General features: G+C 53.4%; 1 protein-coding gene across 1 annotated transcript in view; it reads left to right on the top strand.

The window, feature by feature from the left end:
* Window positions 1-364: 364 nt before the first annotated feature.
* Ttc7a (tetratricopeptide repeat domain 7A) overlaps window positions 365-22197 on the top strand; it is a gene marked incomplete at its 5' end in the record, with an annotated part of 111179 nt that continues 89346 nt past the window's right edge. The window contains 3 exon segments of the mRNA XM_013517568.1: window positions 365-528; window positions 5430-5598; window positions 20620-20750. Coding sequence (XP_013373022.1) covers window positions 365-528; window positions 5430-5598; window positions 20620-20750 — 464 coding nt within the window.

Genomic DNA, 22197 nt, shown 5'->3' on the forward strand with positions numbered 1-22197 from the left:
AATGTCCTTTTCCTCTTCAGTAGTGTGGGGAGAATTTCTTCTGGTTTTAGGAACTTATTATCCACAGCAGGGCATAGATATGGCTTTGTCCTTCATCTGAAACTCTGGGAATTTGTCCTCAAGTCCTAGAAAATCTGCCTTTTTAAGTACTAAACTGTAGCAGGCAGTAAACCCCGAGGAGCAGCTTATCCTGCGCTTATGCTGTTCTTCAGCTGCTCTTTAAGTTTATGGAAAAGGCGCACCATTCACACACTGGGTGGGAGTGCCTGGGGGCTCCAGAGGTAGTGCCTCTGTCCAGGTGGACTTCAGATCACTCCAGGGAGCTGCCCTCACTGCCCGTGCTGGCCCATGCCTTGCTTTTCAGATGACTTTGGGAAATTGTTGCTGGCGGAGGCCCTCCTGGAGCAGTGTTTGAAGGAGAACCAAGGCAAAATAAAAGACTCCATCCCGCTGCTGGAGAAGAATGAGAGCAGGATGATTGAAGCCAAAAATTACCTGAGCAGTGTCCTTAACCACGGGCGGCTGTCGGTGAGTTGTCAGCCTGCGAGCCTGGAGCCTCCTGTCTTCTCTCCTGCTCCCGTCTGCTGGCCCAACCCTCCCTGAGTCACTGGTCACTGGGCAACAAGTCTGCCTCAGCGCTGGCCTGGCTTTGCTCGGCAGCTAGCCGTCGCTGCGTGGGGCTCTTTCTCGCTTTGTGGTGTGGCTAGTGTACATTGCGAAGTGCGAAGACTCGGTGTAAAGCAAGGAATATAAAGGAGCACTAACTTCACGGAGCGTGGGAGTGCATCCCTGTCATTTTTAGGCTGTGGCAGGAGGATCAAAAGTTCCAGCCCGCCTGGGTCACTTAGTCACTGAGGGAGACCCTGTGTCAGAAAAAGGCAGGGGATGATTCAGTGTAAGGGCCCTGTTCATTCAATAATCACTTGAATATATTGTATTAAAGGAAATGTTATTAAAATTAATTTCGTAATTTTTAAGTTTAAATACATCTCAAAAATTTTATTAGAATTTCTAAACTTACACATCTAGCTTACGCCTGTGACTTGTTATATTTCTGTTGGGTGGTGTGCTTGGTTGACCTAAGATGTGCCTGGCTGTCTGGGCTCCGTGGGTGTTCTCGGGAAGTGAGACCTCAGGGAGCTTAGTTGGAAGCAGAGCTGACCAGCAGCAAAAGAGCTGCAGGATACAGCAAGCCAGGCCAGTTCAAGTCTGTGTGTGTTTATTGAGTGCCTGTCGTGTGCAAGGTATTGAGGGAGGCCGAGAGGAGTATACTCAGCTTCCTCTAGGCCTTTGCTGCCCAGAGTGTGAGCCACTCACCAGCAGTGTGGACACCACTGAGATGCTGCTTAGAAGTGCAAAATGTGAATCAGAAGCTGTGTTTTACCAAGATTTCCCAGTTATTCCTGTGTGCATCAAAGTTTGAGTGTTCTAGATCAAAGTGTACGCTGAGCTATAGTAGGGGGGTGGGGATGTCATTATAGGAGAAAACGAATTTTTCAAGAGATGTTCCAAAGTAGTACACTCACTTCCTTAAGCATTTTCTTGAGAACTGCTGTGTACAGGGCGTTGTGTTTTGTACAGTGAGAGCAACCAAGATGAGTCTAGTGTGGACCTTGCCCTCAGGAAGGTAAGTGTTAGAAGCAGATGAATAGCCTTTGTCCCCGGTGGACTGTGTCAGATGGTGCAGGAATAGGGTATGTGGGAGCCCAAGGAGCCGCTTTCTTGGGAGGAGACAGAGAACAGATTTGGGGTGATGGTGATCCTGGGTCTGAAAGAGGGGGTGGGTTATGGACACAGAAAGATATCAGGCCAAGGAAACAGTATGGGGTTGAAGGGTTCTTATAAATAATCTCGTGGCAGCAGGTTAGTTTAGCAGAAGTAAATGGGCATGGTGTGTAATTAGGTTCTAAGGGTACATTGGGGCCAGAGAGCAGGAACTTGAGCTGTAGCCAAGAATGTGGGGCTTGTTTGTAAGTGGTAGAGGGGTGGAGAGATGGGAGAGTATGCGGAAGTTCGAGACTTTGGCTTCCAACTCTTTGACAGGGATTATTTGAACAGTGTGAGGGTTGCATTGGGTTAAAGTAGATACTTGACCCTGAGCTTGACCCCTGACCTGGCTGGGCCCTCCCCTTGCTGGTTGCTGATGTGCCTATTGGAAAGGTTAGACTTGATGAATGGGTTCCAAGCTTTTCCCACCAAGACCTCGGTTTCTTTCTAGTAGATTCCATGAACTATTTATTTAAATGTTTTTCAAAATAAATACTTCAGGCCTACTGTGAAAATGCAGTCAGTAAACAAGCAATTTGAATGACAAAGGTCTTCGAGTACCGCCTGCCCACCTTGACTTGTCCTGCAGTGGAGCACTAGTCACTGTTGGATGTGGGTCCCAGGTGCCTTTCTTTGTGCATTTACAAGTGTGTGTGTACACACAAATGCACACACAGAGCTTTCTGCAGAGCTGTAGCACGTGTGTCTGACAAATTGCTCTTTTGCTAAGAGTTTTTAGTTGGAGTTTTCTCTTTGTGTGAACCTCCTTTGTACTGACAGAATAATCCCCACATGTGTTGTGTGAGCTGTGTCACTGACCATGTAGCATTTATTTATTCATTTATTTATTGGGATCTCACTGTTGGCTTCTGCCTCAGCCTCCCAAGTATGGGATTACAGGTGTGTGCCACCACACCCAGCCTCCAAATCTCATTTATTAAATATAAGGTTTACTGTTTTATTAAACAAAGACATACATATAACCAATAACATGGAGAAATTCACTGTTATCCAGGACAAAGCAAAATAAAATATTGAAAGGAGTTCGTTCGGTCTCTCTGTCTTACCCGCAAAGCCCGGGGTATGCCTGGGATATTTCCTCCTGGCAGCAGATACAGTCTCAGGTGGATTTCCCTGCATCCCAAGTAGTTCTGACGGATGAGGAGGAGCGGGGAGGGAGAGATGACCCTAAGGCACCTCCTCAGGTAGCTTGAAACTCTTAGCTCTGGGAAACCTCTAAGATCCTGTCCAGCCCAGTTCTCTGGGGGTTTCTGAAACTAAGCCCCTGTGTAACTTCTGTTATCCGCTGAACTCCAGGAGTTGCAGCAGCCCATCAAGGCTTCCCAGCTGTCTTCTGCAAGGTATTTCCTTTAGCCCTATTCCCGAGACCCAGAGAGGTGATCCCTTTGCCGAGGACCACACTAGCAAGTCATCAGTTCTTAAACTCAGGCCTATTCGTGTCTACCTCCCAAGCTCTGCTGCTGTCTGCCACTTCTTGGTGTTGCTGGGAAATTCTGGAGTAGACATAAAATACTGACAACCTGGGTTAAGGATGATGGTGGCACTTCTTCTTTGATAGGTCTCACCTTAACTAAAGTGTTTCTTCTGTTCTTTTCTCCCACATACCCACAAGGTCATTCTTCCCTTCCTGTGGATAGGCACAGTAAGGCCCAAGTAGAATCCACGATAGTGATCCACACAGCAGGGTACCCCAGTCCACCCAGAGCATGTTTCCCCTAGACCAGGGCTGTCAGGTGCTGGCTGTTGGGCTGACGGACCAAGAACATTGCAAAGTCAAGGTCCCACAGAGAGGAGCTGACGTTTAGTGTTGCTAAGTCAGGGCCTTGGAAAAGCAAAAATCAACAGTAAAACTATACCATTATCATTGCTTCAGAAGAGAAAAACACGTCTTAAGATCAGAAGGCAAGACAGTTATACTTTCATGACTAACAGCAGCTTTTTAAATAATATAAATTTAGCTTTGTGCAACATTCAGGGCGTTGTTCATATCATCCAGGTGGAATCTCTGTTGAAAGTGGTCGTGGGTCCACCAAGAGCCGCCACTAGCCCTGCTCTGCCCTCTCCCTGTGCTCAGCGGAGTGGATAATCATCATAATTACCCTACCCCGTACTTATCTAGCTCCTTTCTCAGGACTTTGCCCTATTAATGCTCTTAGCACGTCTGTGGTGGGCGGTGAGGGTGTTATTGTGTCTCCCTCTCCAGAGAGGAAAGCAAGGCCGAGCAGGGAGGAAGTCAGCCTGTGGCTTGAGATCAGTGTGCAAAATGGCAGAGTCATTGCCCAGCTCAAAAGCACTGTGGGCTGCATCCCTCTGTCATCCGTGGCCCTGGCCCGGGAAGTGGGTGGCCTCTTAGGGGACACTGGCAGATACCCTTGAAAAATCAGCCTTTGAGAGTTAATCAGCGGTCAGTGAGAGCAGGTCGGTGTGCTGACGCCGACGGGCCCTTCCTGTGTAGGAATTCAGCAAGAGAAGTTCCCTGGATATGGGGGGCGGTTCCTGGAGGAGGTGGGCCTGAGCCAGTCCTAAGGACAGAGAGCGTGGCACAGGCTGAGAAGAAGGGCCTAGCGGGCACAGGCAACAGAGGAATGAGTGTTAACAAAAATCAGAGACCAGCGGGGAAGGAAAACGTGGCTTCCCAGGGCTGGCTTTGCTGTGGTCTTAGAAGGCAGCAGGTGATGGGAGGGATGGAACCTGCTTCTGGGGCCACAGCTACCTCTTAGTCTTACCTCCTCATAGGAAGTTCCTTCCTGCCAGCGAGGGAGGACGGACAGATTGGTGCCACCATGGCAGGGGCAGGGGACTGTGGGCTGGTTGAGCACGGGTGGAGGCCAGGACCTGAAGAGGCGGGAGACCCGAGTGGGACTGGGCCTGCATCGAAGGCAGAATTGTGGATGGGGTGGCCCAGCTCAGGGCCAGCTCAGCTGCCTCAGTCAGTAGCACTGGCTACTAGGGTAGGGGTGGCCAGGCCAGCCCAGACCTCTGGAGGCCCTGGGGAGGCCCTGAAAGTCCCGGGGCTGGGGTAGGCACAGGTGACCTTGATAAAACGGGAAAGAAAGCGCTTTCCCCCAGCTCTGATAAGAGGAGGACGGTGACGCAGCAGGCCCTCTGCTCCTGTCTTCTGTCCCATGCTGGGAATGCGGCTGCTCCGCCCCACAGAGGTCCTGCTGCGTCACGCCGGCTCCTTCTGAGGCCTGTCACCTGTCGTGTACTTGTTCCTGTGTATGTATGTGCATAAACACGACTCCCAAAGTATAAGCTTGAGAGCCCACAGCTCTCGGCTCAGTCCCAGTCCCGCACTCGTGTTTAGAGTAAGTGCAGAATTCCTGAGTGCCAGCCTGGGATGGGGCCTTTGGGGTCTCAGAAGAGAGAGACAGGGCCCCGGCTGCAGCTGCCTAGATTCTAGACATGCGAACAACCGGGGTCACATAAGCATTTCTCTAAGAGCCAGCATGTGACCATGGAGCACAGGAGTGGAGAGAGGGCGGGGACCTCCGGAGGCTTCTGGAGAAGGGGCCGGTTCTGAGCGGGGTCTTAGGCAAAGCACGGCTTCTGGCTGAGAGGGGCTCTTACCCCAGGGTCCTGGGTAGGGGTGGGATGGAAGCTTTGGGGTGGAGCCTGCTAACTTGGCACTGTCCTTTCAGCCACAGTACCTGTGTGAGGCCATGCTGATCCTGGGCAAGCTGCATTACGTGGAGGGCTCCTACCGAGACGCCATCAGCATGTACGCGCGGGCCGGGATCGATGATCTTTCTGTGGAGAACAAGCCCCTGTATCAGATGCGGCTGCTGTCGGAGGCGCTTGTCATCAAAGGTAGCTGTGACCACCGGCTCGGGCTCCCACACCATGCCCAGCTCTTTCCTCTCTGGCCCCGTGTACCTGGAGTGCGTGGCAGCCAAGGGGAGCGGCGGCATTGCTGAGGGTGGGCCTGCAGGGCACTGTGTGCACTCAGCCTTGGGCTGGGCCCAGACGCGGGTGTCCAGGGCCGGCACGACTGGACGGCTCTCAGAGGACCTCTCACCCAGGCTCTGTCTGCAACCCTTTGCCCAGCTGTGTGCCCTGGAACAAGCCGCTTTTCCTTTCTTAGCTTCAGTGGACTCATCTGTAAGATAGGGTTAGCCTCCCAGGGTTCCCAGGACCAGGAGGACCCGGCCGGGTTGTGTGGCCAGGTTGAGAAAGACTTGAGCAGTGTGCCCTCTGCTTGTCAGACTGGCTCTGTAGCTGTATGTTGGTGCTCAGCGCTGTGGAGGCGTCTGTCACTCCCAGGGAGGGGTTGCCAGGACCCAGCGGTAAACGGCTCCTGGCCTGAAGGAGCGCATAGCCTCCTCAGGGCAAAGGGCACTCTGCAGGGAGCTTGAGGACATAGGCATTTCATGAGGGGACTGTGGGAAGGTCCGTTTGTGGAAAGAGTGCCACTGAACTGGCCCCCTAGTGTGTTTCCCCGCCTTTGTGCTTTCGGGCTCTAAGCCCTGGGATGGCCTGAGGATGGGCCGTGGTAGGAGGGAGGTCGCGGGTGCCCCTCTGCCCAGGCTGTACCGGCAGTCTTGGACATTCGCTTTCTTCCGGCACAAACCAATCCCCTGGGAAAGTCTAGAAATGCCACCTATGGCCCAGTGGCATTTGTTGCCTGGCACTGATAGAGTGTGTATGGCGGACATACTTTGTGTTGTTGATAGGGACATTTTCCATACATGGGGAAACTGAGGCCCAGAGAGGCTCTGTAACATCACCTGAACTTGCCCAGATTCATGGTGGAGCCAGGACTAGAACTCCCACCCTCCGATGCTGGCCCCTCCAGGCCCCAGCACACACGCACATTCCTCTCCGCCACCTGGGTGATAGTGGCCGGGACGTATTTGGAGGGCGTCGCCCCCGCTCACCTTCCCTGGCTCTGGCGGAGGGGCTTTCCTGAGGGTGGAGCTAGGTTCCTGGGTCCTCCCCGTTACAAAGTTCACACCGTCCCAGGAGCTCTGCCGGGTTAGCTGCTCTACGCAGAGCTGGCGCCAGTCTGCAGGGGGGTGGTGCCCATCCAGGATGCCGTCTTTTGGGGTCTTCTCCTTACCTCACCCCCTTTGCCCGCTCGCCCCCTCTCTGCCCTGTGCCTGTGCGCGGGCCAGCTTTGGGGTGATCTTCCTCTGTTTGCCACTTGGGTCTTTTGGGTCTCTGTGGTGACGCTCTGAACCAAGCGCCTCCTCCCGTGAGTGTCCTTGTCAGTCTCCTGTCAGGCCGGCTCAGTACGTACTGCTTCCTGTCTCCTGCTCTCTACTCCTTCCAGCATGCCTCCGGCTCCTTGGGGGAACACGGTCCTGGTGCTCAGAGACCCTGCAGGGGAGGTAAGGAGCCGGCATGGCCGGCGTGGGCTGCTTGGTCTCGGGGTGTGTGGCTCACCATCCCTCGCTGTCTGCACGCCACTCCTTGCCTGCCTCCTCGTCCTGTCTCAGCGACCGTACCCGCTGCTCAGCATGCCAAGGTTCAGCTGACTGTGAAAGCAGGGATGAGGCCCCCAGCATGTGCATGCTGTGGACTTCCTGGGCCTGGGGGAGCTGGGGCCTCTCCGTGAGAGTGAAGGCCAGATGCATATGGCAAAGATGGGTGGTCACTGGACTTACTGCATGTGGGAGCCTGAGGGAAGTGGCAGCGGGAGCCCCTTGAACTCCCCAAGCCCTCACTTCAGGAGGGATCTGTCTTCACTGAGACCTGCCAAGACCGCCGGAGTCAGTGTCCTCTTCCTCCCAAATTAAGAATAAGAAGTTGAGGTCGTTAGAGGCTCTGCTCTTCGAAGTCTCACAGGTGGTGGCAGAGCGAGGATTTGAACCCAGGCAGCCAGCGCTATTGGACATTCTGTGATGTCACTGCTCAGAATTCTAGGTTTATCTGAGTGACCCTGGGTGATCAAGCCCCAGAACCCCACCGCCTCCTCTTGTAAATGAAGACTCAGCTCAGAAAAGGGAGCCTGTTTCCAAGGACAACCCCCAGGTAGTTTCCCAGTGCAGGACTTGCTCTTTGCAAATGGAAGAATAACACTTTCAGTGCTACAGAGGGGTTAAAATGGGATGAAGAATAGCCAGGAGGGAAAGCAAGTGTGTCTTAAAATACACTGACGTTTTTGTTTGTATAGTAAGAAGACACTTATTGTAGGCTTACTACATGCAGTGTGCTCAGTTATTAAAAAATCATGGTGAAAAGACAAAAAGAAAAAAGAGTTCTAGCTTGGAAGGGATCGGAAGTGATCTAGGTCGAGCCTCATGTAAAGAAGTGAGGCCGACGGGAGGGACGTGGGTTAGCTTGTGTGTGCGTCAGGCTCCTGTCAGGCTCCTTTGTGCTCAGGCTGCCCCTCCACTTGGCTCTGTCTCCTGGTGGCTTCCACCTCTGCCTGGTTCTGACTCAGTAGTGTTGCAACTATTTTGTGTTGGTTCTACCCCTTGGTTCTATGGGATGCTACCCAGTGGGCTGGGAGTTTGGGTCAGGCTCAAGCATATCAGGCTAGAGGAAGAGGACAGAGAGCGCAAGTGGGTCACACTGGGAGGTTTGGTTGGACCCGCGTGTGGGCATCTGCAGCTTGGAGCTGATGTTCCTGTTTGAGAAGTCAGGGGCAGGCTTTGGGTTTCTGTGTCCCACCCTCAAAAGGCGTGCAAGCCCACTCAGCTGACCCTGCCAGATGGGGGGGACTTGGCAGTGTGGCCCCCTTCTGGGGTGGTGGTGATGCCTACAGTGTGTTAGATCAGAGGTCCTCTGATTCTTAGGGAGCATAGACCCCATCTCAGAATCTTGTGAGACATGGGCTGTGGCAGTTGTCTTGGACTCCTCTTGCCCAGAGTGTAGAAATGTTGTGCACATATATATGTTTAGGGAGAGAAGTCCAGCTTCTTAGAGAAGTTGGACTTTTCCTATAATCCCAACACTTGAGAGGCTTGAGGCAGGAGGACTGTTACAAGTGTGAGGCCAGCCTAGGATACATAATGAGTTCAAGGCCAGCCTGAACTACAGATCAGTTCATAGTGGCCTCTACTCCTGTGACAGAAAAGTAAACGCTACCAGAATACAATGGCATAGGGTAAATATTCCCATTAGAAAAGGGAGGAAAAGGAGGATAGAAAGCAAGGGAACCAAAGCAAGTCCAAAATGTAGGGGGCAAACATTAAATTTTGTAGTTTTGTATCTAGCACCCAGAGCAACTTATGGCAAGCTACAGACTCCACCCCGCCCCTACAGCATTGCCAGAGGTTATATCCCTTTTAACTTCTCTCTTAGGCTAGCTTTGCCTGCTCCTTGTGGCTTTCCTCAGACATGATGCATTCCTGGCTTCTCCAGCTTCCTGGAGTCTCCACTATATTTTTGGCTTCACTCTCACAGCTTCCCACACCGCCCCATCAGGCATGTACTGCTTGGCCTGCTAGGCCTTCTTCCGACATCTGGGTGGAAACCTCCATAACTGCATGATTCTTGTATTCTGCATGTGTGTAATGAATGAGTGATCACGTGAATGACCAAGGTCTGTGCTGGTTCCAGCAGTAGCCAGGCCCTTTTGGATCGTGGCTGGAGGCACCTCTAAGTGACTGGATGGCTGAGCACTGTGAATGGAATCCTAGGAAGCTAATTTCCTAGGTGGCCTTTCTGGAGCAGGAGGCCCTGAGGGTCTTCTCAAAATAGTCTTTAACTTTTCTACCCAGAGTCTGTGAAAGGTGGGCTCTTTCCTCCTGTGCCTTCAAGGCATCTTTTTTATTGTTCCCATGTGAAGTGTTTGTTTTGTTTTTAATACTAATCTTTTCGGTAACCAAGCTCTTCTGCTTCAACTTTACAGGGCCCACCTTTACAGGAGTTTCCTTTCTGGTGAAACTCAGAGCTTTAAAAACCACCCAGCTGTGCCATTTGCTCTTGGTTCTCAATGTAGAGCTTGTTAAAATCCCCCAGCAGTACCCATGCCACAGCCTGAATGTTGGGCTACCTTGAAATTTTCTCAATTAGTCCACCAGCCTTAATCTCAGCCTCTCCTAGAGTCTCAGGTCATGAATAAAATGACACATTTTCTGACAGAAATAACATACACACATGATCTCAAGTCCAGATGCCATGGAGTCCTCTTTCCAACTGAAACGTGAACCTGGTCTTTACCCTCTACTTCTTTACTTTTTTAATCAGTGTTTTGGTCTTCTGAGCTCCCATAAGAACCTCTTATCATGCTTTGCTTTCAGTATGCTGGACTGATTTTCCAGATGGCATCTCCAAACCTTTTCCAACTCCTTCCACAAACCACTTCCAAAGGCTTCTGAATCACTTGGAGGTAGCATCATGGCGATGACTCCACCTTTCTGGTACCAAAATGTGCCTTAGTTATTTTCTTTTTGCTGAGCCACAGTACCTGACACCTGCAATTTAAAGAAGGAGAGGTTTATTTTGGCTCCATTTCAGCCTGTAGTGAGCTGGCTCCGAGGCAGAACAGCATGGAACAGGGTCACGGCAGTAGAAAAGCGGCTCATGAAGTGGCCGGGAAGCAGAGAAAGTCAGTGCAGGAGCCAACAAGGAAGAGAGACCCTTCCTGAGCACGCCCAGTGAGCCACCTCTTCCAGTCACGCCCCCCCTCCTAAAGTCAGCCGTGATGGTCCCTCAATCCAGTCACCTTTCAGAAGCCCACCTTTGAACACATGAGAGTGCTCAGAGACACTTGGGCGGCATCTAGATATAAACCATGATCGGGGGGAAATGCGGAACATAACCCTCCACTCTCTAAGGAAAAGTTATTGTCTATCTTGTTTATTCATAAACCATGTTTCTCCCACTAAGGTAGAAAAATAAAATGTGTGCATGGGAAGACCATTGTTTTCACGTCTGAGTGGGCCATGTCTAGTCCCTAGTACCCCGAGCCCCAGGGTTTCAATCAGGCATGTGCACAGACTGACTGGCTCCTGTCAGGAGTAGAAGACCAGACTTTTAGGGTCTCTTGGTGGCCTCCGAGGTGGCCTGGGCCCTGTTGGAGGCTCTGGCCTTGGGGGAATCCTGGCCTCTAACTTGGTGGCAGAGGCAGCCGTGCTGGTCTGTCACTTGGGGATGGGTCCATCCAGCAGGCAACAGCTCCCAGGTCACCTGCAGACCCTGGGCAGAGCTGAGCACCCCGCTTCCTGTCAGAATGCCCCATCAGTCCTTCATTCCCCATGTACAAGTTTCCTGAGCCCCTCAGACCTAACTGAAGTTTGGTGGTATTCCCAGAAATACTCGCCCTTGGAAGATAGGTGATGTGTGTGTGCAGGGGGAATCAGGGCAGGATTAACCCATGTGCACCCCCAAGAGCTAGAGAGGTGGCTCTCAGGCTCTCCCAAACATCCTGAATCTGGACCTGCATGTCCTATCATCCTGGGTGAGGCATGTGCGCATAGAGTTAAGGAGAAAGTGCCCTGGGAACACGTTCCACCAGCTTGAACCACTGGTGCTACGCGCACAACTGTCCCACCAGGCAGCTCGTACTACCAGTCGTTCAAAGCTATCTTCCAGTGAGATATGAATTACGACCCATTGTGAAAGTGTTAGTCAGTGTTGGTTGACTGAGGGGTTAGACTTCGTCTCTCTTCTCTCAGCTGGGAGGTGGTTGTTATGCCCTTTTATGGATACAGAAACTGAGGTTCATGCAAACTCTTCATGCACCTGTAAGTAGTGTCAGAGGCCAGATGGGTGTCTCTGGAGCCGTGTCCTGCCTGAGACAGAGGGGCCCCCAGAGGATGATGGGAGCAGATGGCAGTTTCCTCCCACATGGGCTGCTGTAGGGAAGGACCTTTTCCTCCTCTGGCCCTCCCAGCCCTGTGCACTATCCCAGGGTCTGCTTTCCCAAGGGCAGCGGTTCAGAAAATCTTCGGATGTCAACCTAACATCAGTCATTTCGGTACAGAATGGAAGCCTGACATCCTTCTCCCATCTCTCAGGCACTGCTATGGCTGGCCCTGTTACGACTTAGACCAAGCCCAGTGTCCCCTGACCACGCATGTCAAACCAAGGGAAGGCCCTGGGAAGGGAAATGTTCCTGGCCAGTTCCCGGTGCAGAGGACAAGTAGCTACCCTGGACGGAGCAGCCCACTCCCACCCTGGATGTGGGAGTGGGGCGCGTCTACCCTTTACGCTGTGTTAAAAACAGTGTGGAACCTGTTGGTTTCAGGGCCCTCCTGGCAGGTCTGTCTGCAGTGGTGCCCACTCTTGCCAAGGCCTGGTTCCAGGTGTTCATGACTGTGAGCCCCATCTGTCCGTGAAAGGACAGCTGGTCATTTTTTCTGCGCCCTCAATGGATAATCTCTCCCTCCTTTCCTTTCGTGGAGCTCCGTGTGTCCAGCAGTCAAGATCTGCCCCTGGTGCCCAGTATGGCCGGTTTGTCCTTGCCAAACATGTCCTTACTGCTGTGCACGTGGATGAGCCCCAGCAGCCCCTTCGCACACGGTTCCCGCAGGTCAGCCCCTGCACCTTTCCCTCCTCCCAGCTCACTGGGGCCCTGGCACAGTGGCACATCCTTGCTTTCCCCGCTTGGCCGGTGGGCTCTTTCTGCAGGGATCTGACCTTTTGTGTTGTTTCCCTCGAGACCCCTGGCCAGCTCCTACAGAAAAAGGATAGTTTGCCTGCAGTGGATTCAGCAAGTGCCAGCTGGAGACTCCATACTGAACAGCTGCGATCCCTCCTCCTAGGGAGCAGGAGACAGGTGACCAAGGCCTGCCCGTGTGTGGTTGTGGCTCAGGCAGCCCTCCAGGAAGAGCTGGCGTGCGGAAGCTATGAGCAGGGCACATGTGGCACCCTCTTTTTCTGCCCTTCCTTCCTGTCTGTTCCCCTAAGCCTCGATCAGTTCTAGCGTCGGTGAAGTCTGCTGTTGGGAAAAAGGAAACACCCTGTGGCAGCTGGCCTGTGGCTTGTTACGGTGGCTTGCTAGGAAGGATAGCAGCCTTCTTGTGTGGCTCTGCCGTCTTGGCCATGTGGCTGTCTCCAGCTCTGTTTTGGGGGACACTGCCTCGGCTCTTGGCCTTTGGGGGCACTTGTGAAGAATCCTTCTGGGCCGCTGCTCTTGGGCAGCCCCTTCTGGTGGGGACACTTGGGATGGCCGTATGAGTTGATTGGCGTGAGGCCTTGTTTGCAGCTTTGGGATCGGAGTGGCTTCTTGGCTCTGTAGACCTCCTGGGAATGGGCCTTAGGCCAACGAGTGTTGGCTTCATGGATGAGAAGTCATAGCCAAAGACTGTATCTCCATGCCCTTGGATCTAGGTCCAGGCCCTGGGTTCTGCCCCCAGCAGCAGGCCACAGCCCTCCTGTTCTCCTCCAGCCCTAGGTTAAATGGGTGAGCCATGGGCTGGGCTGAGTCACAGGCCTCTCAGCCCCAGCCTTGCACAGTGAGAGCCGCAGCAGGTCTTTTTGAAGTCCTGGGCAGGGCAGCTGTCTTCCTGCCTTCGCAGGCTCTGCCTTCTGCAGGAAATTTCCAGCTCTGATCTGACTCGGCTGCAGCTGCCTTAGAGTGGTACACATAGGCAAAGGGCTTCTAGCCAAGCTGCCTTCAGGGACACTGTCAGGACTGAAGCTTAGAACCTTTGTTTCGGCTCTGCTGGGGCCCCAGGAAATGCCCATAACAGGTTCACGTCCTGAGATGTTTCACGATGTGCCCTGAAGTGCCAGTCCCCGTGGCCAGGTGAAGGAGGCTGCATTCCAGCTTGTGGGGCTGCTACCTTATGTCTGGAATTTCAGTTTCCTAGAGGGGAGATGTGGACATCCTCGCCGCCCCTACCTGACCCAGTGACTAAGCCAGTCCTCTATTTCAGGAATTGACACCATGCTTCTAGGGATCTGTTTCTGTAAAAGCAGACTTAAGGTTATAATGACAAAAGTGCAACTCCAGGTAGCTGGAAAACTAACCACACAGAGAGGAGGACTAGGTGTTTAGGGCCCGTGTAACTAGAAAATCATGGGGGACAGTGGCAGAAGGATCCAGGGACTCAAAGTGTGTGTGGAGGTCTTTTTCGGCAGCTGCAGTTCCTCTGGTTCTTCAGCATAGCACTTGCAACCTCTGGAGGAGCAGTGCCGGGGGAGGCTGTGCTGGACCTGGTTTGGTCACATGCCACCCTGGAGTCAGTTATGGTGACTAGCGCCTGGGTGCTGGCTCGGGGCCAAGGGTGGGGTTTTCCCCACTGAATCCCACACTGGCTTGTGGGAATGGTTCCTTAAAGGGAACTCAGGGTGCTGGTACCAAAGCAGGTAGAGTGAGGGCCCGTGGGCCCCAGAAGAGGGCATGGAAAGCGGAGAGCCCAGCAGGGAGGCCAGGAGTTGTGGCTGGTGTTCTGGAACCTTTTTTTGGTACCGGGAATCAAACTCGGGTCTTTGCGCTTGCTAGGCAGGCGCTGTGCTGCTGAGCTATCTCCCCGGCCCGATTGTTCTAGAACTTTTATAATCCCATGAAGTGTTGCACAGCCTTTGCCCCTCAAAGAAGGCCCAGCTGGTGGCCAGCATGTCATTTAGGTCAGTCTTTTGTAGGATCTGGGTCCTAGACCCAGGACAAAGTCTCTGTGGCCCAGGGTGACAAATTCAACTTTTTTGTTGGTTGAAGACCTGAGAGATTTTCCCCAGCCCTGACTTCACCCCGGGGGGCTTAAGGCCTAGTGTTCCCACACCTCACCCCTCAGCTGGCTCAGCCACAGACAGCTGCAGTGCCACTCTCCCCCTCAGAGGGCTGATGTGGTAAAGACTGCCTTTTCCTCTCCTCAGGCCAGGGTCCCTTCGTTTCTCTGGCGCTGGTGATGTAACAAAGAGTGACCTCCACTTCTCCAGCCACAGTTCCACACAGAGCCTTTCATGTTTTAATCCTCAGTGTTTAATTTGGGGTTCACTGTGGCCCTGCAAAAGGGCTGTAGGTCCCGTGACAATGAGCCTGCCTATTTCAGCCTGTGGTTCATTTCTCCTCTGGCCAGAGAGTGCCCCAGGCAGGCCTGCGGGCTGGCTGTGCGGACACAAGGCCACTCACCTACAATATTGTGGCTGAGAGATGCTCAGGCGAAGGAAAAAGGAAAAAGCCACTCTCAGGAGAAGGATGCAGGAATTCTCTTTTCACCCCTAGGGGTTTGTTTTATACTTATTTCTGCTTTGTTTTGTGGTGGTTGTTTTCCTGTTCTCCTTTGGCTACTGCGACCCTAGGGTATTTCACTGGAATTTTATGGCTTACTAAAATGTTGAAAAATAGAGCACTAGGTTTCTCCTGGAGCAGGATATGGTGGCATAATTGGTTTTCACTCTTTCTTTTTTAGCTCTAGGGTGGCAGGAATGAGCTGTTGATTGTGGCTTCACCATCGGCCTAGTGGGAAGGGGGTGGTCCGGGGGAGGCTGGAGGGGGTGTTCACCAGGCCTTCATCAGGGACATGGAACAGGACAGGGCACATGTTCTGCGGGCCAGCCAGGGCAATGGGGGCAAGATGGTGAACAGGCTCGCGGGAGGGAGGCCTCAGGCTGGGCGGCCTGCCTGCATCTTGCCCTGGCCGCCCCATAATATCATCGGGCAGGTGGGGAAATCAGCAGTGAGACTCAGGTTTGTACTCACGGCGGGGAAGGGGGATGCTGAAGCCGCAGAGAGAGCTGAGAGGGAAGTGAAGAACCTGAGATTTGGGGACCTGTGGTGGGTCACTGAGGGTGAAGAAAGACACTTGGGATTCTGGGCTGGATTCAGAGGGTGTGGAAGCCAGAGGCTGCGGGGAGGGGAAGGGGCAGAGAGGAAGCAGAAGAGAAGCGAGAGCATAGCATTTAAGTGTGCAGTTCAGTACCGCTAGGACATTGTGCAATCTGCCGAACTCTCTTCATTTTGCAAAACTGAAGCTGTGTACTAACTAAACAGTAACTGCTTATTCTTTCCTCCTCAAGCCGTTGGCAAGCACCCTTTTATTTTCTGATTCTACGAATGTGATCTTGTGTGAGTAGACGCATGTAGTACAGTGGTGGCGAACCTCTGGCACGCGTGCCGCAGTGGGCTGTTTATTACCATTGAAAGCTCAGAAAGGTTTGCCATCACAGATATAGTATTTGCGTTTTGTGTCTGACCTGTTTCACTGAGCGTGATGTCCGTAAGATTTATCTGTACCGTAACCCGTGTTGCAGTTTCTTTCTTTGTAAGGTGGAATGACATTGCATTGGATGTGCATATATACCACATTTTGCTGGGCTCCTCATCTGTCAGTGGACATTTGGATTATTTCCGTGTTTTGGCTTTTGTGAATAGCGCTGCTGTGCACATGCCTACACATCAATATCTGCAAAACCCTACTGGAAATTCTCTCGAGTCTGTACCTGGAGGTGGAATTGCTGGGTCATGTAATGCTAGTTTTCTATTGTATGTATGTGTTTTGTTTTGTTTTGTTTGAAGCAGGGTCTTGCTATGTAGTTCAGACTAGCTTTGAACTCACTGTGTAGCCCAGGCTGGCCTCAAACTTGCAGCGACCCTGCTTCAGCCTCTTGATCCTGGGATTACCGGTGTGCACACTTGGCTGTTTTTCCGTATTTTGAGAAGCCACTGTGTTCTCCACAGCATTTGCCAGTTAACATTCGCACAGCTGCCCACTTTGGAGTACGATCTGTGGGCCTTGAAACCACCTCTAAGGCTGAAGAAGGCATTTCTTTCCTTCTTCCCCTGCACCCGGGGTGCCCAGCTCTGGGTCGAGTCCTCTGTGGTGCTGTGAGTGCCTAGGGCCCTTTCACTGGCTGTGTAGCAGGTGGGGGGTGCCCGCCCATTTGTAAAGTGACCCATAGCAAAAGAAGCATTCTGTCTGCACCTCTGTATCTAGGGCCCAGGGTTTCGAGGTCCCATGGTCAGGCCTGCGTGGAAAGGTCACTGCCTGGGAAGGCATGAGTCATCTCAGATGGAAGGAGCTGGGACCAGCTTGGTGCTGAGTCTGGGACTGGGCCCCAGTCTGCTTGCTTCCAAACCAAAAATGCAGAGGCTCTGACAAAGGAGGGCATCCTCTTGAAGGGTCTCTCTTCGGCTTGTGGAGCTGCGCGTTGGCACAGAAAGGCCCCCTTAGGAGGCAGTCCCTGGCTTCCCACTGACCCTGCAGGGCCGTGCCACAAGCTCTGGGTTCCTTCCAGATCGGGCTCAAGATCAGTGCATCTACATTGTGGACCTGGTGTTGTGGTTTGGCCACTTGTGCAGAAGGGCTCATGAGGTAGAAGGGGAGAGACTGTAGGGTCAGGTGGGTTTCTACTCAGACACTGGACAGCAAAATGGCCTTCATAGCAGATTTGTCAGAGAACAAATGTAGGCAAAGAAGCAGCCTGTTTTTTCTGGGCAGAATTGAGTGGTGGGACAGTGACCCTGCTGAGGCAAAGCCCTTGCCAGTGTCCGGGACCTTTTCAGTCCTATATATGTGTACGATTTACAGAGGACCACCTCAATGAGCGTATCCCCTGGACTTTGATCCTCTATTTCTCTGGATCCTAACTGCCTTTGAAAAAGGCATTATCTTCATTACTTTCAGATTAGTCTTTAGACAGGGAGATAGGCACAAATCTCATATGTATAACTCAGTGAGTTGGACTATATATACCCATATACCCAGCAGCCTTGTAAAGATATAGGGCATTTCCATCACCCCAGAAAGTCCCCTTGAGTCCCTTTCTGAGTAATCCCCATCATCCCTATCCCAGGCAACCACTGAGTGTTTTCCATTCACATAGGTTGATTTGCCTTTTTAAGAAATGACATATGAATGGAATCATATAGCATGTACTTTTTGATATCTTCTTCCATGGAATATGATTTCTCAGAAATTTGTCCGTGTTTTATGCATATAAGACATACTTAAGTAATTCTTTAAATTTTTTCTGCGCTTTTATTATATAAATATGCTACAGTTGGTGAATTCTCCAAGAACTGTTTTTTAAGCATAGAGGGAGGGAGTCTGCCGGGCTCTACCCTGAGCATGCCTCGGTTTGCCCTTCTGCACATCCATCTGCATCTTTCCTGTACACCTGGCCCTGGGCTCCCACAGGCTGGAAAGATCCGCCGCAAATGGGCAGAGTGGGCAGTGACAGTGGTGGGAAAAGGCACAAGCATGGGAGATGCAGGACTGGGGAGTGAGCTCTTGCCTAGTGTGCTGCGGGCCCTGGCCTGGATCCCCAGCACTACAGAGAAAAAAAATCAACACCCTTGAGATGAAGCCAACGTGTTCTGCTAGGTCAGAGGTAGGGAGCTTAACCCCTCTGAAGGGCTTCAGAGTGGAGGTGTCTTTGCTTTGAGCTTTCTAGCAGGATGGGCTTGGAATCCTTCGGGTAGCATGGTGGGGTGAGAGGAGCAGATGCACCTCGGGGGGTGGAGCCCCCTCCTAAGCGTTCCTGAACCCCTTGTCAGCTAACCCACAGGAGGAAGCTTGGAGTGGCAGCCTGAGCCTGCCAGCAGCTGGCATCCCTCATCCCCGCGCTGGGCCTGAGGCGGGGCAGGAGGGCACCCAGCTGCAGGGTATCTCTCGGGAGCCACAGGGTCACTGCGGTGTCAGAGCAGTTCTGCTCTGTGCTCCTTGGAATTGGCTGTGTTCTGCTGCTTGTGCTTGGTCTGCTGGGTCAGGCTCCACCTTCCTGCAGGGTATACAGGCCGCTCATCTGGAGAGGAGAGGCTGGGCCAGCCCTAGAAGGGAGTGGACTTCTCGCTTCTTCTCTGCGCCTCCACTAGTCCTCAGGAGCAGGGAACCTTTCCTCCTGGTTGTGACTCATCTCAGGACGCACAGTGAGACCCACGGAGCAAGGCTGGCCACAGTCTGTGCTCTCTTTCCCTGGCCGGCGTGCCCTGACCTTTGGACCTAGTCATACCCCATCCTGGTGAAGGACAAGGTCACTGATCCCTGTGTGTTGAAATCTAGTCAAGAAAAACAATACCATTCCTCTTCTGTGTTTGCCGAGCACTCGGTGCTTTGTTGGCCGTGGTCAGGCTTGTTTTCATCCAGCTTTCCGGTGCCCGGCAGCTACCTACTGTGTGCTAGGTGGGAGAAAGGCAGACCCTGTTGAGCTGCTGGCTGGGAATTGGGTGAACAAGTTAGTGTCAGAAATAGTGACACAGAGGGGCTGGGGATTTAGCTCAGCGGCAAAGCGCCTGCCTGGCAAGCGCAAGGTCGTGAGTTTGATCCCTGGTACTGGAAGAAAAAACAAAACAAAAAAACAAACAAAACGAAGAAATAGTGACACGGGAATGTGAACGGGTAAACCAGGCTCGAAGGAAGGAAGGGTCAGCTACACCAGGGGCCAATCAGGGAGGCTTTCCTAGAGGAGGTGTCACCCAGAGGGCCAGAAGGTGAGCCGTAACTGGGTATTTGGGTGGACTTGGGGGTGCATTCCTTGAGCAGTCAGGAAGGAAGGCAGGCGCCCCAGTGCAGCAGTGGGGATGGGAGGGCGTGTGGGTGTGGCAGGGAGGGCAGAACTGAGGGTGGGCAGAGACAGGGGGAGGGCTGGGAGGGCTGGGGTGCAGTCAGGAGTTTGGGCCTTCCGCTCTGGCAGTCAGGACGCCTGGTGAGTTTTTCACAGCAGTGTTGTGGAAGCAGTGTTGGGGTGGGTCTGAGTGGAGTGAGGCTGGAGGGACAGCGCCAGCTAGGGGGCCAGTGTGGTCGTCCACTCGGCGAGCGCCACGGAGATACGAAATGTGCACGCCTCGGTCCTCCCTTGGGTGTTGGGGCTTGTACATCAGGAACTAGTTGAGGGCTGTGTCCTTCATTCCTTGAGGAAGCGCTCGAACGCCCATCACACAGAAGGTACCGTGTGGGACACACAGGTGCCCTGGCCGTGGGTTCCGTACCTCGGGGAGGGGTGATCCTGAAGGCAGCATTCCCTAGTCAGGCCTGTGTTAGCGGTAAACAGCAGAAGGGCCTCTCAGACTGACTGGCAAAAGACAGAAGAGGAAGCACGCATGAGTGTAGGGGGATTGTTTGCTTGGACACTGGGTAGTGCTTCAGGCAAGGCTGTATCTAGGTGCTCAGTATCTGTAGAAATCTGCCCTTTTCTATCATACCTAATCCTTATTCTGTGTGGACTTCTTCTGTTTCCCAATAAGTCCAACAATTCTCTCCGTTCTTTGGTAGATTGATTCATTTAGGGTTTTTGTAGGTTTTGTTGTTTGTTGTTTGTTTGTTTTTAGGTGTATAGTGTTTTCTATATTCACACTGTGCAGTTTATTTTTAGGCGGGCTTCTGGTACCAGTGGAAAGACTAGCACTTCCAGGACTGGCTTTGATTGGCCCTGATGGGGCCATGTGCTCACCCTTAGCCAATCACCACGTCCCTCAAATGGGTTGCACCTTCAGGAGAGTCAAAGGCTGTTCCTGAAAGATGGGTTGTGGCTTTGGGGAGGCGGAACCCGCGGGGTCCCTGCAGAGGGAGGGCCCGAACACGGGTGACTCCTGCGAGGCAGCAGAGATTGGCTGCATGTGTGGGTGCAGGGCTGGGGTGTGGCGGCCCACCTGGAGCTGGAGTGGAGCGTTTATCCCACAGGGGAGAACAAAGCTTGGTCATAGGCGGCCGCCGCACCACGCAGAGAAGCGAGTGCTCGCGGTGCCTGTTTCCTTCCAGTGACTGTGAGGAGGGCAGCTGGCCTGCAGGGTGGTCAGGAGGAGGATGGGGTGGGCGCAGCGCAATGCCCACCTGGGCTGGCGCCTGCTCTTGGCCCGCCGCTGCTTGCTCCCTGCAGTGCTCTACCCGCAGCGCTTTAGCTCTGCTTCCTCTCCGCAGATCTCTGCCTCTGCCCCCCGCTGGCTGCTCCAGAGCGAATGTGCCCTTGCCCCTTGGAGCCTGGGCCAGGGAAGGGCCTGGAGTTGGGGCCTGGCAGGGCAGGGCAGGGCGGGTCTGAAGGGCTCTCTCCCTCCCGCAGGTCTCTCGCTGGAACGCCTGCCCAACTCCATTGCCTCCCGCTGCCGCCTGACCGAGCGGGAGGAGGAAGTGGTCACCTGTTTCGAGAGGGCCTCCTGGGTGGCCCAGGTGTTCCTGCAGGAGCTGGAGAAGGTGAGCTGAGAGCCGCCGCACGACTTAGCACTCGCTGCCCACGCTGAGCCCCGGGTCCCTCCACACAAGTTAGAAAGGGAACTTCCTGTCCTCCTGAGACATTCCACTTCCTGGGGTGGAGAAGATTCACTGCATCGCACTGATTTGGGCTGTACCACTAGGAAATGGCGTTAGGAGATAAACGGGCCCGTGTCACCTGTGAGGGGCCGGGAACTCCATGGTGAGCTCAGCCTGTAGGACCAGGTGTGCCAGCCCTGTTTGTATGTGTTCATGCATTCGCTCCTCATGCAGCTCTGAGTGTGGGGGAGCGTCCTTCAGTAGCTGTGATTTAGGCAGGGCAAAGCGTTTGTGCAGCACACCGCCCTTTACGGGCTGGCGTCAGGCTCCTTTTAGCAGCTAGACATCCTTCCCTGCTGGAAGGTGTCCCTCAAGCACTTTGGCAGACTTCCAAGGGAGGTGGGGCCCTGGGGCACGTTCTCCAGGCCTTCTGAGGTGACCTGAGAGCCCTCCACAGGACCCCTAGCCCCACCGCCCAGGCGCCTGTCTTAGCCATCTGCAGGCATCACTTCCACCCGCTAGCAGCTCCCTATGGGTAGAACTCAGTCCTTCCTCTGCCAAGGGGCTCAGGCCTTCTGAGGGGAAGACAGACGGCTGCGTTCAGCGGAGACCGCTCTTATGTCCTGAGTGCCAGCCTCGTGTCGGACACGACTCTGCGGACTGAGCCTGCACTCTAAATTAGGCCTCATGCTGATGAAGTAGGTGCTGCTGCTGTTCCCATTTGCAGGTGAGCAGAATCAAGCTTAGAGAGGCTCTCAGTAACTTGGTGGCGTTCATCAGTAAGTGACACCAGCAAGAATGCCAGGCCACGTAGCTCTGATACTGGGAAAGATGGCGTGATGCTTAGTAGATGTTAGCCAGCAGGGTCTCTAGCAGCATAGGAAAGGAGGCAGTAGTGTCCTGAGCTCAGGGACTTCAAGTCCAGGAGACATCGGAGCCTCGCTTGTGGCAGCTCCCAGGAAAGCAGCGCCACACCTGCTGTGGTGCTGGGCCCCGTAGCCCTGTCACTGCCCGGAGCTCGGGGATTCTCAACCTCCACCCTGTTGACCCTGAGTCCGGGTTGGTCTTTGCTGTGGGGGCTGCATCCAGGTCATAGGGTGTTAACAGCATCCCTGGCCTCTACCGCGGATGCCAGCAGCACACCCCTCTCCGTGACAACCCGGAGTGTCTCTGGAGACTGCTAGCTGGCCTCCACCTGTTGAGAGCCACTGCCCCAGAGTCCCACTGCTTGGTTGGATTTCAAGAGCAAGGGAGAAGTTATTCCAAATCCAGAATTTGAGTGCTGTGCCCTGGCAGAGTGGCTTGGGGACTTGACCTCTAAGTGACCTGCACCACAGTCACTTGGGTCACTCCTAGACAGCGGTGTTTTAGGGACCCTTTACATTTGGAT

Source organism: Chinchilla lanigera, unplaced genomic scaffold, assembly GCF_000276665.1.
Source record: "Chinchilla lanigera isolate Chin_1 unplaced genomic scaffold, ChiLan1.0 scaffold00040, whole genome shotgun sequence".
NCBI lineage: Eukaryota > Metazoa > Chordata > Mammalia > Rodentia > Chinchillidae > Chinchilla > Chinchilla lanigera.